This window comes from Camarhynchus parvulus, chromosome 1 (assembly GCF_901933205.1).
Source record: "Camarhynchus parvulus chromosome 1, STF_HiC, whole genome shotgun sequence".
NCBI lineage: Eukaryota > Metazoa > Chordata > Aves > Passeriformes > Thraupidae > Camarhynchus > Camarhynchus parvulus.
The window spans coordinates 63,437,773-63,455,662 of NC_044571.1; the positions used below are offsets into that span (position 1 = coordinate 63,437,773).

Genomic DNA, 17,890 nt, shown 5'->3' on the forward strand with positions numbered 1-17,890 from the left:
AGGATTGCCTCTTCACACAGAGGTGCTGTCCTCTCTCTGTGCTGAGTGTTCATGTCCATGTTTCCATCACTCTGTAGGGACAGTGTGGTGTTTGTGAGGGTCGCCAGGATGAGGTGAGATATGAGGAATCTGACTCCATGCTCTTAGAAGGCTGATTTATTACTTTATGACATTATATTAAAAGAATGCTATACTAAAAGTATACTAAAGAAAGAGAAAGATGCATCAGAAACCTTAACAAGAATGATAAAGAAAAACCTGACTCCTCAGAGCCTTGACACAGCTGGACTGTGATTGGTCATTCAATTAAAACAATTCACATGCTGGATAAACAATCTCCAAATCACATTCCAAAGCAGCAAAACAGGGAGAAGCTGAATCTTCCGAGCTTCCAGGAGAAGAAATCCTGGTGAAGGGATTTTTCCAAAAATATCATGGTGACAGGACAGTCTCTAAGACAGGCTTAAAGGCACCTGAAACTGAGCTCCTCCTGAATGAACTGACAGGGCCTGTGGAGTTACTTCATTCCTGGAGGAGTTGTACAAACAGGTCAGCTAAATAACCACAGACTTCACCTGGTCCATTGACTACATCTCCATCATCCTGGAGCTTAGACTTCTAACTCAGGTGTGGACGCTGACATACAGGAGTCTGAACTTCCTAACAACTCAACACCTTGGTCTGACAGCAGGGTCTGCCAGGAGGCACTGGCAAAGGTGTGCTCTTCAAGCCATAGAGAAGGAGCAAAATGTCTTTACTTACTAGCTTGTGTCACTTGAATCAGTAACATCATCATTCAGAGCACAAGTCATGAAGATATTTCTGATTCCTACCTGTGTTCTGAAGAATATGGAGCACAGTGATTCAGGTAACATACAGGCAAAATCATCTATTCCAGTTCCCTCTGAAAATGATCCTGCCAATGATAGGGCTGGATACAGGGGAGACAGAAAGCAGGACACAGCATTCTCTAAACTTCTTGATTTTATAAAAGCAATTTCCAAGGAAAAATAAAGAAATTGGCTCAATCCCTGTCAAGATGTCTTTGGAGTAATAGGCTGAGGGGAGCACAGTGGGCATGCAAGGGTTCCTCCATGTTTTGTCCAGGAGGTATGATTCCTCAAATAGAAACACAAGTGGAAAAAATAGCCATACGAAGAAAGAAAATGTAGTCCTTTAGCCTTATCTCTTTAGAGAATCTTATCTCTTCTACCCTATGTATTTTCAGCTCAGTGCAGAGCTCTCTTCTCCTCCCCTGTTGAGAAAGAAGATCAATCGATGCCACAGATAAAAAACTACACGGAATCATCACTCATTCATCAGAATATGTGTCCCTCTGCGTCTTCTGCATCTGAGCAACGTCCAGAGGCCCCAGACAAGACCTTGGTCCTGGCATGTCAGATGCTACAAAAACCTGAGTAAGAAAGAGTCTCTGGCCCAGTGGGACCAGGGAAAGGCTGAGAAGGAAAGGGAGATAGCATGAGTACACAGGAGTGGTTAACACTAAGATGTCAAAAGTAGAGTTTGGATTCCTAGTTTGAAATAAATAAATAGATGTCACTCTTATCTTCCTAGTGAAACTCCTGATAGAGACAGGAGTTAGAGACAGTAGAAAGCAACTTGTCATGGTTACTTTCTAGATCTTCAACACCAGCAGCATAAATCAGACAGGAGTAAAATCAAACACCTTCTCAGTGCAGCTGCCAACATTGATTTAATTTTCAGTTCTTTTCTGATTGCCCTGTAAGCATCAACAAAGCAGCATGAAAACTGCAGAGGGAGAGACAGAGGTATGTTTAGGCTACAGTCAGGCTGAACTACTCTGAGATATCACACGTTGCAAAGAAAAGATTTGCAATTCATTTCACCTGCCTTTGGATTGCTGGAAGTCATGCTTGTAGTCAGGGCTAATTGGCTAGAGCCCTTTATGAATTGTGAGAGAAAGGTATTTTGAGGTGATTCATCCTACCCATCCTTCCCCTGAGATGAATATCCTGCATGAATGGCCATCAGCCTCTGGTGACTGCACAGGGAGCTGGGCCATGGCTTGTGCTGGATGCACAAGTCCTTAGCTGGTAAGAGTCACTCCAGACAGAGTTCTACAGATTGAAGGGGAGCCCATGTACCCTGTCAAGAAGAGTTCACACATCTGCAATTTTTTATACCTAATGGAAAATTCTTGCATCGGTCAGTCCACTTTGTCTGCCTGCTCTTGTATTTTGGCTACACCTATCATTAAATTTTTCTTTCTATTCTCCTGATATTAGTGCAATAAGCCACTACCAGAGAAATACAGTTATAGTGGGAGGTGAGGGGCGGGGGTGAGGGAAGGAGAAATAAAACACACTGCATGCAAAACCATTTCAGAGGCTGAGAGCAAAAAATCAGAGCACAAGCAGAACAGCCTGAGTGTTTTTGGCGAGCTCGCAGGCACAACACAAGTAAACATCTGAGAGACAAAACTACTATCAGCTCAGCATAGAAAGCAAGCTGCCAGATCCAGAAAAAAATGAGAGTGAGGCCCAACTTAAGCATGTGTGTGCATGCTGAAAAGAGCCAGAAAATCTCTACAAATGTCACCATCCACTCTGGCTTGATATACGGGCCCCAGAGGCCAAGAACTTGACTCTCAGGTCTTTTTTTGTGCAAACTGTGACATCTCAGACTCACATTAAGAGCTATCTATATGTTTTGGCTCAATATCTGCACCCAGTTATGTTGGTGGAAGGAACTTCGGGTTCACACCAACACAACAGAGTTTATTTTGCCATCTGTCTGTATTTAGTCTTCATATTAATAATTAAGTCAAGCAATGTAGATTGGGATGGAAATTCCTTTCTGAGGACCAGGGCTGTGTTCAGTGCAAACCATCTAGCAGGCCCTGAAACTCCTGTTTCAAAAATTACTAGTGAGAAGCCTAACTGCTCATTTTTACCTAAGTATTGTCATTGTTAAGCTGTGCATTGCCATGGGCCTGTCATTTAAGATTTCTGCTGAATAAGAACACACCCCAAAAGTAATGAGCTCAGTTATGCTGCTATGAACTCATTGAGGAATTTTTTTGAGCTGAAAATGTACTTTCTGTGATCTGTTAATGAGACCATCCTTCCTGTCAGTGAACCAGGGCTGTGGAGGGATGAGTTGCATGAGTTTCCCAGTGGAGTATTTCCCAGCCCATGCCACAGCACAGGGTGAGTTGCACAGAGTCCCCTTCCCTGGCTCAGGAAGTTCTTCCAGTCAGAGGGTGGAGGGTCCCCACTGAGCCAAGTGGGTCTCTGTCAGCTGTTGGCTGCCTCCTGACAGGTTGGCCAAATGAACAAGTCTGTTTTGTCACACTCACCACATGAAACCCAGGGAGGAAATGTAAACCTGACAATAGGTAAAGGCATTATTAATCTCATGGGCAAATGAATCTGTCACCACTGATGAGAGATGTCTCTGTCCCTTCTGAGTTCTTTCCTGATTTATGCTGAGCACAAGTCACTCAACTTTTATGGGAATATGACTCAGCACTGAATTTTGGCACAAGCTGCTCAGAATTAATTATAATTGTGAATTGCAGAGCTGTTGGGGCCCCAATTCTATTGATAATTCTTCTCACCACATAATCAGGTTTTAACTCCCTTTGACCCCATTACAAAAATCCTCATTTGCACCAGTACTTCTCTTCTGAAGGATAAAATGCCTGTGTTTTTTGCAGGTCTCTTTGCCAAAGGTCTCTATAATGACATTTCAGACATGAATTGATAAATCCATACTAAAGGAAGGAAAAACACTAATATATTGTACCTCATGGAATAAAAAGGAAAAACCAGAGCTCATGAAATGCTAGTTAAATTGTGATAGTAAGCCCATAAAAAAACCCCAGTGCCCTCACTTTTGTGTACATCCATTTTTTAATAGTTCTGCTCATTTTGACCACTAGTCCTTAATTATTCACATCAATAATTCAAGTTTCCATAAAGAAAACAGTAAATTTTGAAGGAAGAGTGTGACTAAAGACAGCTACAAGAAAATAATCTCTGTGCAATTTGAATCTTTTTAGAGCCAATATAGCTGAACTATTGACAGAATAAAAAGAGGAAATTAATGGATCTCAGATTTGAGTGGAAGGCAACTGGTATTTTCAGAAAACCATACAAAAATTGGCATTTTTATCTGACATTCAAAGCTTGATGTTGGATTTTTGTTCTCTCACCTCATATTTTCATGTTAAACAGTGATTCTGGAAGAAGGTCACCAGGGTCAGACTGTCTGCTTGCTGCTTCTGCTCTGCTCTCTTTGCAGCAGCTAACTTACACCTGCTTGTTACTGTTCTGGCACAGCAGATGTGATGTTCTTTTCTTCTTCATGTCTTCTTTTTTTTTTATTTTTAATAGTACATCAGTTTTGAATGCCTCTTGCAAGAGCCCTCAGACATAGCTGTGTGAACATAAGAGCAGCAGGATTTCTCAAATTCACAAAGTGTTTATATAAATTCTGGGTTTGTGAGTAGCTGAACTTTGAGGAACATTGTCAACAAACTCTTCAGACTCAAATTAAATGGGAAGATCAGTAACAGCCCCAGCCCTGCAGGAAGAGAGCAGCAAGGGCTGCAGAAATCTGACAGAGGTGTGGGACAGTCCTTTCTAACTCACAATGACACAACCCCAGGGCTTAAAGTTAATAGGCTTACAGGCAGAAAGGCTGGCCTAATTCTGGACTTCTCATGAGTCTAATTTAATTCTTAGAAGTGAAGCTGTGTTTGCTCAAGCTTGGCTCCAGACCAGCTTTTCCAGAAGCAGTCAGGCACCAGTGCATTTGTCAGTCACTTTACTCCCACTGATGCTAGTTACGTGCCTTTTGAAAATCCCACTTAGGGTGAGTGCAAGCCTTGTCCCAAGTGTACTCACTTGGGTTTATTCAACAATGATTACAGGTCAGCTCTGCTTGCACCAGAGTCCTTCCACCGATCCCCTCACTTTCCTGGCACAACACAATGATCTGTATCCCTGATGTGAGGGTGGTAAAATTAATTCTGCATATTGGAAATTGAAAAGTGAAGCTATTGAAGGGTAAGAATGCTATGAATCAGTTCTCTCAGTGAAGTGATACTAAAGCTAACTCTAACTTAGGAACAGCTTGTTTATTCTTGAGCAAGCCCCTTCCCTCCTTGCTGTTCCACATACAAATACCTGCATATGATGGCATCATGTCTGTCAGTTCAAAGGGACTCAGTGTCACATCAAGCCGCAACCCAGCACAGGCTGAGAGCCTGCATGTGGGCAGTGCCAGGGCTGATGGGCCTTTTTTATGCAGGGAACCTTATTAGTCTGAATATTTTGAGACCACAGAGACGTCTAAATCTGCCATTGCTGACTTGTAGTCAAAGCAGTGCAAAGACATCTTCCTTTTTTCCCCCTTTAATTAGTATTTTGGCATAAAATAGAGGGGAAAAATTACAGAAGTTTAGCTTTCATGCCCTAAATATAAACATACCCCTGGAAGACACAGCAGCAGCTGTGGCAGGAGCAGCAGCAGGTTTCTTTTTGACTAACCAAACTGCTTGGATTAGTAAATTCTGGAATAACAGCATTACAAACCCCAAGAAGCTGGGAACTTCATATACTGATTCTCCTGGGCCTTGGAAGAAACTTCGGAATCAGATCAAAATCCTTAGCTCAGACCTATCTCAGGACTGAACTTCTGAATCTTAAATTCCTCTGCTTATTATTTTTAATCCATCTTTGTATTTTCTGTACCTCAGAGTGCGCTTCTCCTAGCGATGACATTACTTTGTCCATTTGTTCCCAGCCACAGTCAAAGGCAAGTGGTGACCCTCTCAGCCATGATTTACTGAGGTCTCAGGGTCCCCTATGATGTCATGGCTGTTTATAGCCTAAGGAAACCTCTCCCTGGAAAAGTAAACTCATTTAAAGAACTAATGATCATTGGAAACTGCCAAACAACTGCCTGGGAAATAAAGAGCCCAGAGGTGAATAACAGATACGCACACTGACTGTCTCTTGATGAAGCAGGACAAAACTTCCCTTTTACTTTCATCCCCAGTTCCCTTGTTCACAGAAATAGGAGGGTTGCAGAATAGCTAGGAATGAACTGCCACCGTGTGGCCAAAGCACAATTTTAGCTACCTTTCTAGAAATCTTCAAGAGCTGATGCTGTGACAGTCCCCAGCACTTAACTGTGGAAGGTTTGTGCTCAATCACTTATTTTACTTTGGTGTCATGTGCTGTGTCTCCCTATCAGTGCCATAAACTTCTTGGTTAAGTCTTGCTTCCTTCTCAATCTCACTTTTATTGAAAGGTGTAATACATCCCATTTAATTCCATTAATTCTTTTTATATTTTCTCTAATAGCTAACCTCATCTTCTGTGAGGAGTCAGGGTACCACAGTCACTGAGTCATTCGAATGGTGATGCCTGGTCTTGCCTTATAAAAGATGGACAATATTTTAATATGACAAGCCTAGTAGTAGAAAACTTTTCATCATGCACTAAATTGCTGCTAATCAAGCAATGGGCTTTAGCTTCTGCTTCTCAGTCTGGTCTGAAGCAGCTGGGCTCATTTGTCAAGGTTTGCCCTCAAAATTCTTCCAGAACATTTTTCTACCTGTTAAAATCACAATAGTTAAAGAGTCATTCCACCAAATTTATGCAGCCTGTTTTCTCTTTACCATGGGCATCATTCAGAGCTACAGGCCCAAAAGTTGGCAAAAGCCTCCTAAACACAGCCTGCTGTGACTGGTCAGCTTCATGCTGCTTTCATCTCCTTGTGGGCCTGCCCCACCACCAAATCACAGGAGGCACTCTCCCAAATTTACCCAAGCAGAATGACAAACTGACCCAACAGCTGTGAAAATTTTCAAGGCACCCACTAGGTGTGAATTTAATATTTTTAATACACCCCCTCAAAGCTGGAGCAGCAGATAACCATGAATTTTTCTATGCATTACCTTGGAGGACTTCCTGCGTTACTCGAGGCGATGCTGACACCTTCTGCCTTCATCGTAACTTTATGGCACTGCAAGATTCAAACCAGAGCTTGCATCTTGTCCAGCTGCCAACTTTCCATTAGCTGCCTATATTTCTTCTATTTCTGCCAAAGACCCTTACAATTTCACCTCACTTACATGCATTGTGATTACACTGAGCTGCTCAACACAAAAAGACAAAATTATTTTGTATCCTCTAGGACATGATTCCTTCAACAGACTTCACCTCTCTTCAGTTTCTGGATTCTTGTACACAGTGTCTTTAGTTTCTCAAAGACAGATGGGGATGTGATGTCACAGAAATTTGTAGCCAGGGCCCCTTCAGAGCTAGCACTCAGCAATGACACAAGCTAGAAGGACCTGACATATCCTAAGACTTCAACTGAGCTGGATTTGAAACAACAAAATGTGAGATGTTTTTGCAAAGGTCTCGCCTATTATTGCAGTGCACTCTGGGAAAGAGCTCTTGGGGATCAGTGCTGCAGGGAGCACTGGCGCACACTGACCTTGATCAATAGAGCTCCTGCCCTTCATCACCATGGCCTGGGGGCATGACTCAAAGGGCTCACTAACAATCTCTTCAAAAGATCTAGGTCATTCAGAGCTCTGCCGGTCATGAGCAGCTCTTCTGTGTGATTGGCGCTGTCAGAACACCTCTAGTAGCTGCTTAATTTCTAGGATGCTATGCCTGAAAATAACTGCAGGTTGTAGCAAGGTCATTTAGAGGACATACCCATGACAGAGAGAATCCCTTCAGCGTCCATGCAGAGAGCTCTGCCTGCAAAACCATGAGGGAATGGTTAAGCCCAGATGGGGAGCACATTTGTAGGGCAACCAACTGCTCCTGGAAGCTGTGTAGAAAACTGCCCAGGGTGAGCCGGTGCCAGGCAGAGGTCTTGGGATAATACAGAGGGTGCTGCCATCCACACTAAATCCTTCTCTGAGGAGGCAGCTGACACTGGGGGTGGAGATGCTCCCCTTTCCTCTCTCCTGCTCCCTTTCTGCTTAGCTGCCTGCTCTAGCACGGGCAGCACAAGACCTTTGAACTCTCAGCTCCCACCTCTGCAGAGAGTGCCCTGAGATGCAGGGACTGCTCTCCATAGCTCTGCTGGTGCTCAGCCATGTTCAGTGAGGAGCATACAAGGGCTAATATGCTAGAAGAAGAAGGAAGGTGCCTGTATTCATGGGATAGGTGATAGAACATATTCTTAGAGAAAAACTGGTTTCTTTTACTTGCTTAATTAGAATTTCCTAAGATGATGACTGGCTTGAGGTGAACTTAAGAAAAGAGAAAAAAATCACAGAATCCAAATAGAAATTATAAATCTGATTCCCCCCACCCCCGCCTTTGTCTCTTATTCATAAAAGCAAACCCAATTTCACACTGAAGCTTCTGTGCTGGACAGCAGGGGGACCCTCACCCTCTATCACATCCAGATGATCAGAGATGTCTGTTTTACAAGGACAGACAAGAGGTTACAGGGAAGGACTGCTTTGCACATGCTGAAGCAGTCTGGTTCTGCACATCAAAATGCATTCTTAAAACAATAGCAAAGAGATCAGCTACTCCAATGCATAAAACCTTGGCACTATGAACATGAAACACAGCCCAGGGCAGAAAAACATTGGAATCCTTTTCTTCTTTCTTCTCATCAGTATTTTAATTATGCACATGCATAATTCTGTTATAGTAACTCAAACAAGATGGTGAGATTTTCTGTCAGCACCCATCCATGTTGCAGGTTCTAGTAGCAAAAAGATGCCCACACAGTCAGTACAAATGTTCCTCAGCAACTTCAGTATGAAATTCTGTTTGGAGAGGGGTTTCAGGGTGACACAGTTGCCAAAAATGTACAGTTCTGAGCGCTGTCCCCCTTCTCTCACACATACACAGAGCTGCAGCCTTGAGGCATGCCAGATCCTAGGGGTGTGTTTGGAACATGCTGTGCCCTGGTTATCCCACCTGGCTGAGTGGAATTCCATGTTCACATTCAGAGGCAGAATAGTTTTGAGGGCATTCAGCTCAGGGCGGACAGTACAGAATTGGGGAGGTACAAAGGCAGCAACACAATACAAAGGATACAGACTATTGTGAAAAGCACCAACAGCAGGGAGACAAAACCCAGACCTTAATTTAAACTCTTCTTGAATATGTATCAATTATGTTGTTTAAACTGGTCATTTTCAAGAGGATGCAAATTAGGCCAAGAGCAACAAAAGCACCTCCAGAACTGAAGTGCTACAGAAACAATTCTTCCATCTGCTTCACAAACATCACTAGAAAAAGAATCAAAATGCTTTAATCAAACAGGAGATACCAGCTCTGAATGGAGGAACATATGGTTTTTTGGCACTTTCCTATCTTATGACAGAAAGTGGCCTAGATCATTAAGTTCAGAGATATATTTGCAACCCATGGCAGAAATGCCTTTTGAATAACTGGGAACAGGGAGGGGGAACACAAATCAGCAAGAATTAACACCTATCAAATGTTCTGTGTGAAGGCACAAGGCTTATGGGGGTTTTGGTATATCAGATGGGCTATATTAATGGCCAGTGCCTTAGGAAATTCATCCAAGCCTGTGGACACAAAAACTACTGATCATAGAAACAAGGAAACACTAGCAAATCACCAGCTGGTCATACCAGTGCTGCCATGATCCATCTGTCATAGTCCAGCACCAGCTGAATGATGTCAGATGAAAAAAAATCAGAGTAAGCAAAAGCTTGATCCCAAACACCTTAGCAAAGTCTCAAGACAGAGTATGAGCTCTGACAGGCAGAGCATGGGTCTTATTAATTCCAAGTATCACATGGAGTACCTATCCCCTCTAAGATGAGGAGAAACACTTCTAGACTTCATTCATCCTAATATATTGTCTTTAATGATGGAGTAGCAGAATTCCAAATATTGGGTATAATCTAAAGGTGATGTGGTGGCTTTGTCTGCAAGTTCTTTTCTGCCCCTGAGAACAACCTTTGCTCCAATTTATTCACAAAATGTTCTCCATGACTTTAAGCTTTTCTAGTGTACACTGGGGTGTCTAGATTCATCAGCTGGGTGTTAAAATAGATAAAAACTAGCACGGGGTGTAACCATATGAAAAAAGTTGCATACATTTCTGCGTGCAGGGATTATTTTGATGCATCCAACAACAGAACCATTTTCAATAGCAAGCAGAGTACAAAACACACTGGAGCACACTATTACCCCAAACACAAGTTTCTAATGCTGATTCCCTCACTCCAGCTCTTTTCTGCTCACGCTGCAGACTGAGTGTATCTTGGTGCTGCTGTATATTCTCAGAATATAGAGTCAATGATGGCACGTACAAGTTTTCACAAGCAACAGAAGGAGAAAGAACTGCTTCACTGCTCTGACATTGGAAACACTGCTGCAAAAACTCCAACATATTTGCTGAATTCCTTGAACTGCTTTGCAGTACTGGAGTCAGAAGAAAAATTACTGCACCAGACAATCTCTGAATGGTTGCTTTCTGTAACAGCACTAGAAAAAAAGGCTTGTCAAGCTGGAGTTCCCCCCCACCAAGCTGAATGACAAAGCATATTGTTAGGCACAGAAAATTTGTTGAGTTAAACCCTCACATGAGTCCAACATTGGAATAGCCATGGCTTAAAAATACGTCCCCTATGAAGAACCTTCAGTGACTGTACAGGTCACTTCTGGAGTGTAAGTGATGGATCAGTGGTAAAAAATAAAAAAAAAAAAATTGAGGTCGTACATGCCCTATTTCATATATTCTGTCTTCAAGTGAAAAGGGAACATTCTTCTTTCAACATTCTTTCTTGCGCGTTTTAGGCTTAAATTTTAAAGTGCTGTATGCCCCTTCCACAGCTTTGGGCAGGTACATGGGATGCCTTTCCAGCCTTTTCCTAGAGCCAGTCGTTCTCCGCTGACTGTTTCTTTGGGATTGCTTAGCTTCTTGGGCAGTGTCTTGTGAGTATCTCCGGGGAGCACGAAGGATCCAGTTTGAATGCAAACTGTGTTCACTCGTACTGGTAGCAACTGAAAGACAGAAGATAATCTGGGATTAACAGCTTGTCAGTGACATTTTTATCTGCACAGTGAGGGAGCACAGCAAGGGTGCTTGCAGGGTCCTTCCTGGAGGCAAAATCAGGAGACAAACCTGGTTTCACTGCAGGATATCACTTGGGATGGGATTCATTTTATCTAGAATTTCAACACCTGCAGCATAAATATGTATGGGAGAGCTAGTCCCTTCAAATACACTCCTTGGGGAGTGCTAAAATGGCCTGTTTCAGTTATTTACCTCAGCCTGAAGCAAAGGTGAGAAATATGTATATTCCTCTGCTGATTATACAGGGGAGATGATGACCTTACATTGGCGCATCTTCATTTCTTTGGGCAATCCCATCCTTTCTTATGGAAACCTCCAGTTATTTAGCCTAATCACCAAAATGGCTTCTTTTTTGATAGCTGTAAAGGAGTCACCCAGTCATTTCTCAAAAAAAAAAAGAGATGAAGAAAAAATACATTTATACTTTCTATAATTCTCCAAAGACAGGTTGAGGTAGAAATGCAAGAGTGGAGTTCAGCCCTGAGCAGAAGACAAGCACTATTTCAATGCTGCACATGCTACGTTTGTCATGTAATGACTGCACATAAAATAGCTGCACCCATTCAACAGGGAGCAAGTGACGTATTACTGTAATTCCACATATTTCATGTAATGGTCCTAGATTTGGGAAGCAAAACTAGAGGACAACTGATAAATGAAATAAATTAATTAAACAAATATGATGTCACAATGCTGTTCCTCCCTCTAACCTCTGCACCCCAAAACCCATCATATTTGGCTGGTTTATACTGCACCATCAAAATCAACATCCACATTTGGCAGATCCACGTCAGGAACTCTCCGCCATCTCTCTGAATCCAGGTCTGCAATGACTGAGTCGAAGAAGGCTATTGCTTCTCTTACATCTGAACTGGACTGTGGGCCTTTTCTTTCTATGGATGCCTGTTAATCAGACAAAGGAGAAAAAAGTTAGCCAAGGGTTGGGCACAATGATTTCTTATTGAGCAAACTCTATGCAAAAGACGTATTTGATGCCACAGTTCAGGCTGTCAGAAAAGAAGTACAGGTCCAGACTACTCCACAGTGTAGAAATCGAGGAAAGCAGAGCCGCAGATATCTAACAAATATCCATCCTGTTGCATGCTCAGCAACAAGTATCTTCCACTTGGGCACTACTGGCCAGGTGTTATGAAATCCCTCAGAATCCATGTACCAGGCCATTTAATTGGGTGACTAAGTGACAGCTGGGCTTTATGACCAAATTTATTCTGCCTAGCACTAGGCTCCTAAGGAGACACATTAGAAATGTAGTCATGCAGGGCTCCTTCTGTAATTAATGCTGGGCTCCAGTAGCTTCAGAAGATGAGTCAGGCCTTAAGTAGGCTGAACCCTCCTCTGCAGGCAGCTCTTTCTCTCAGCTGAAAAGGGATTGAGGGGTAACTTTGTTACTAATATAAGCATCTTATTAAAATGCCTAGGTTAGGTGAAATTAATCCATATCTAAATTGCTGAACTCTTTTTGAAACCAAAAAGGATGGTGTGCGCTAAAATATGAGTCATTCAACACTGTGATAATTCCCACAGGAAAGGCGCACAGTTTAAAATTAGGAGCCTGTCTTGATGAAAAAGGAAATGGCTATCTATAAATGCTGAAGCAGTCATAAAACCTGGGTTAGGGATTCTGAAGGTACATATGGGATGAATAATTCCTGCCAGGCTCTACCTAATGAAAGGACATATATTTTCCTTGCTAGTCCAAGTCAGGTACATTGTCAGGCTGCAGTACCAGCTCAGAAAATTGCTACCCTGGGTTTCAATGAGAGAAAAGGATATGTGCCATGTCACACCTCTGAAGGACCAGCCTGTTCCCTGTTCTGTGGAGGCAGAGAGATGAACTAGCTGATTCCCCTCCTGACATTATGAGTTGATTGACATCCTGAGAAGTGTTAAAAGATAGCTGCTACCACACATCTACTGGAAATAGTGACTGCTATTATGACTAAGCTTTTATTGGTTAAAAGGCATTTTAAAGACATGCCTGGGTGCCCCCAGCATCTGGCCCACCTCTCTATTCTTTTCTTTCACTAGACACAAGTGGCACACTTTGAATCCATGGTCAGTCTGTAGTCCAGGACCCAGGGATCTTTGGATCAAAACTCCCATAGGGACAGGTTTGTCTGGACAAATTACCTTCCCATAAATCATGCAGCAGGTTAGAGAAAGAAGTGAATTTCCACTGATAGGTAATTTAATAAGAACAGGTAGCTTGGGACAAAACCATTCAAGCCTGGTGATAACACAAACCTTGCAATCTGTGAACATAAAATGCAGTTAGGAAGAAGAATAGTCTGAATTGCGTAAAAGTCTTCTTGACCTCTCCCTAATTTTTACAAAGCCAGAGGTGTGCAGCTGTGACTCTGCCATTTGTGTTGGCAAGAATATCCTGCTGCTGTTCCTGTGTGTTTCCAAGGGGACAAGTGAAGGAATGAGCATGCCAGTCACTACCAGGACTGTTCATACACAGGGCCAAGGTCAGATGACAGCATCCTCAGCCTCGGACTGTGGGAGATCCAATTGTTTGCCAAAAATCAAGTTAAGCTTTTGGTGCTTTTCTTAAGCAGTATTTTCAGCAGCACATCTCAGAAGTCCACAAACCATTCTGACTTTCTGCTGTGACAGAACATCTAAATACGGCAGCAACATTATTTAACATCAACCTGGCCTAATCAGTAATTCCAGCCCTACTTCCCACCATCCCTATTATTATCCAGCTTAAAGACTGCACCGGATAACCTGTGAGTCTCCTGTTGAAGTCTTGTTTGCAGTCATGTTACCCAAACAGATCATCCCACTTGCTGCAGTCCTTTGTTTTGTCCTCACTGAATCAAGTCTAGAGTCAAAGTAACCACTGAACTGTCTAGTGACATACAAACCTATAAAGCTTTTTTTTCTAGGATACATGAAAATAATCCACACAAAGATGATATTCCAGTTTTATTTTTATATTTTCATTGCAGTAAAAGGTTAAGAATTACACTGTCTAGAAATGACCCACCAACTTATTCATCAAAGGGAAAGGAATCCTTAAGAATTCCTCATGTTCCACATTCTACCAGTAGAGGTTGTACTGATGCTAAATGTAGCACTGACAAGTTAACTGACCACTCAGAAAGAAAAATCCTCCTTGCTTTAGTGAATTTAAAATTATTTTGTGTAAGTAATTTTGTCAATAATAAGACTGTCAGGGAATTCAGAGATTACTGCATTTGTCAGTCATAAACACTATAAACAATCATAGTGAAGGACTCTGAGGTACTTAAGGAGAATGTCAGAGCTTGTTCTTTCATAACGTTTTCCATACTCTCGTAACTTTTTCCTATTTTCTCTCTCCCACCATTTCCCCCCCTCAAACACTGACAGATACATTTCTTTCTATGACCAGTCATTCATTCTCAATTTTACACTACTTAGAAAGAATCTTAAGGTATTTAGCAACACTTAAATTGATGCAAAAGTAAAATGACAACTGGCTGAAAGCACTAAAGCAGAAAATCAATACAAGTGACATAGCTTCGATGATTTTGTTGCTTAAGACTAAGCACATGGCAAAAGTTCTTGGAAATTACCTTAGAAGACTCTTTGGAAGGAAGTGGAAGAAATGACATTTTTCCAGTTTTGGATGACCTTGTGGATGCTGGAGAATCTGCAGCCATACGCATGGATTTCAAGTTATTGATGTTTTCAAGATATTTTTTCCTCAAGGCTAGCAGATCCTGCAGGTACTTCAAGCAGTCCTGAGTCTTAGAGTACATCCAGTCTCTGTCTTCCTCTTTTGGCTGAAGGCAAGAGTCGATGCTGCTTGTACTTCTGCACTTTTTTAGTGGTTCACTAACTTTTTCCTGCTCACCTCCAAGGACGTACATAGAAGTGCTGCGGATCAGTCTCACTGCAGAACCAGCACCATCACTGTAAGGGATGTCATCTGTCACGTTTCTTCGCTGGGAGTTGGGGTGAAATATAGAATGGATCTTTTTGAACATAATGTGTCACTTCCTCCCCTTTATACTTTTTCAGCTCCTTAATTTCACACTGGATCTGGCAATCAGCAGCAGTTACCTTTGCCCTCAGCAGACAAAAAAAATTGCCACTTACTGTTATGAGGAGGGAAAAAAATCCCTATGGCTGCACCAATTGTTTTCAGTCTAACATTGTGAGAGGCATGATGGTAACGCAGAAATGTCTTTTCTATTCCACTTGTCTCTGTGAAAGATCTTTGTCCTTTCCTCGGTTTAAAATATAACTCAGGAGGTCAAATATCATGCTTTGACCTTTTGTTTGGCGCCTAGTCCCCATAAAAAGCATCAGCACTGAGGCAGGACTTCCCTCCCCCGCGGTTCCTGCGCTCTCCGGGGTTCCCTGAGCGCCGGCTGCGGGCGGCCGGGGGCGCTGGCCGTGGTGCTGATCCGCTCCCGTCCGCCGCGGCGGGATGCTCGGGAAGAGCCGGCTGGAATCAGCCTCCCCAGGGCCAAAGTCTGGGTACGGAGGAATAGTTTCTGTCGAGTGGAGTCCAGCTGCTGAAAGAAGTGGCTCTGGGCTTCACCCGGCAGTAACCAGGAGATGGCTTCAGCTACCTGATACTACGGCGCTGACAGGAACCCAGCGGATTCAGATGTCAGGCTCTGTTACACTCAATACAAAGATGCCCTGTGTAAGGGATGCTGTAAAATAAAACACTCTTCCAAAGTACTCCTCTGGCAAAATGTTTCAGACAGAAACACAAGAATTTGTATCTTTCCACATTAGTTGTCCTCCTAGACTGGTGCAAGAACATTTAATACAATGGGTTTGATGATTGATTTTTGGCTGAAAGTACTGAGAAACTTTGACTATTATTGGCATACTTGAGACATGGCTAGTATTTTTGACTATGTGTCCACGTGATGTATGCTTTGGAGATAAGCAGGTAGTGAACTGAGGCAATCAACAACAATTTAAAAGCAAGCAGACATGCCCCAAAGGGTTTTCAAAAGATTTTGTTCAAAAGAGTTTTCATAGGTGATCCCACCCAAGCATTGACTGCTTGAGAAAAAAAAATATTTTTAAATCAAATAGATATCACCCTGAAAACACCACTGAGCAAATTTCTTCTAATGCTTCTGGAAGTGCTAATTGAAGGCTGAAGCATCCCAAGATGTGCAGGATCTCTACAGGAAAGATAGTTGGTCACATAAATTTGTGCCTATTGCTTTGGGAACTCCAAAAACTGGATACTAAACGTTGACCACAACCATCTCAAAATGTTCCTTTTATTTATAGCTGAAGTTATCATGTACTTATAACAACTAAGAATTGAGGAAAACAAGTTTTTGCCACTTTTTCTGCCTTCTAATAGTAGCAATTCCCATTGCAGCTGAAAGCAGCCTAGAGATTGTTCTGATATATAGTCAGCTTTTTGGTATCTACTACTTGTATGCAGGTATTCCATTTTCGGTTCTCTCCAAAGGTCTACTCAATCCCCCAGATAGGTAACAGATTAAGCTGACTTTATGCTAGCATAGATCATTAGAACTGTGAAAAAATATGAGCTTTCTCACCAGATTTACCTGTTTGAGATAGATAAAGTTTTGGATCATAAATACTAACACTTAATAATGATAATAATAATTCCATCTATATATTGATTTTCCTTTTAGAGCAAAAGGCTCTAAGAGGGTTTTAATACACTGTCCTCAGTGGGGGAGATAAATATCTGTCACAGCCATTTCAGGGAACTTGTTTACCAAGTTAAGAAAATGAGATTTTTCCAGAATAACCCTAATAAAAATGTACTTAGATTTGCTACATGGGATACTGGCCTCTGTTTATAGACATGCTACAATAGCAGTGAGCCTCAGAGCACTCCAATGCCTCTTAGTTCTCTTAGTCAGAAAACCCACAAATCAAGAAAATCAGTGGGAAATCAAGAAAATATTGATAAAGGCTTGAATCAATAAGGTCATTGGGAACTCCACTGAGAAACTGCTTATAGTATCAGACATTATCTTTCAATTGCAGCTTGATTTATAAACTCACCTGGGCTTATAAGGACCTATGGGGCAAAGAAAAAACCAGAGCCAACCAATGAACAAGAAAACCCCCAAGGTTCTGTTCATGAAACCACAGGAAAAGGTACGCCTGTGAAGAGTAAATCTGATTATATGCACTGCATTTGAAAAACATTTCGTATGGGCCATAGCTTTTCCTACCCTGCTTCAACTTAATACTGAAAACATATGCTGACATCTCACTAATTAAAAAAAAAAAAAAAAGCTTTCGGGGTCTAAAGAGAGTTCTCAATTTCAAACATGTTCATTCCCAATTTTTTTAAAAGCTTGCTGGGTCACATTCATTCTGTGCCAACATATGTGTCATTTCCATTGTTCATGGTGTTGTTAAAATAAGGAAGTATTAATAAATGCATGAAGAAATACAAAAACTGCATTATATAATAGAATTTCATTTGCAGTCATAAAAGGTCATTTACAATTATTTCAGACATGAATGTTTCATTCTATGCTTTGGTAATGGGCAGTGAGACATTCTTTCTCTTCTACTGTATATTAATTTGTTTTCTTCAGAGAATCTACTGTAATTTAAATAGCTCCACGGATTTAAAAATTTAAAGGATGAAATAAAGGACATACTCTACTTTGTTTTCTAAGAAGAGAAATGCCATTAGAAATGGGTTTTTTAGGTATTTTCCTGTAAGGCATTTGCTTTTAAATGTTTCCAGAGTAGTGTTTCATTTATTTATACTCAAACTCTGTTTCCCATGCACCTGTAAGTGTCCCTTTTTAAG

The 17,890-nt window shown here is 41.8% G+C and overlaps 1 protein-coding gene across 1 annotated transcript; it reads right to left on the reverse strand.

Moving 5' to 3' along the window:
• Nucleotides 1-10,785: 10,785 nt before the first annotated feature.
• Nucleotides 10,786-15,092, reverse strand: C1H13orf42 (chromosome 1 C13orf42 homolog). The gene is made up of 3 exons (XM_030947049.1): nt 14,679-15,092; nt 11,847-11,994; nt 10,786-11,018 (listed from the first exon to the last, which is right to left on the reverse strand). Exons 1-3 carry the CDS (start codon nt 15,090-15,092, stop codon nt 10,786-10,788), a joined length of 795 nt encoding a protein of 264 aa, XP_030802909.1.
• Between the last annotated feature and the right edge of the window lie 2,798 nt (nt 15,093-17,890).

Coding starts and splice junctions, on each gene's coding strand:
- C1H13orf42 (XM_030947049.1), bottom strand. CDS start 15,092: ATGTTCAAAAAGATCCATTCTATATTTCACCCCAACTCCCAGCGAAGA. Junction 11,995..14,678: donor CTTCCAAAGAGTCTTCTAAG/GTAATTTCCAAG, acceptor TCTGATTAACAG/GCATCCATAGAAAGAAAAGG. Junction 11,019..11,846: donor TGTGGATGTTGATTTTGATG/GTGCAGTATAAA, acceptor TCTGTCTTTCAG/TTGCTACCAGTACGAGTGAA.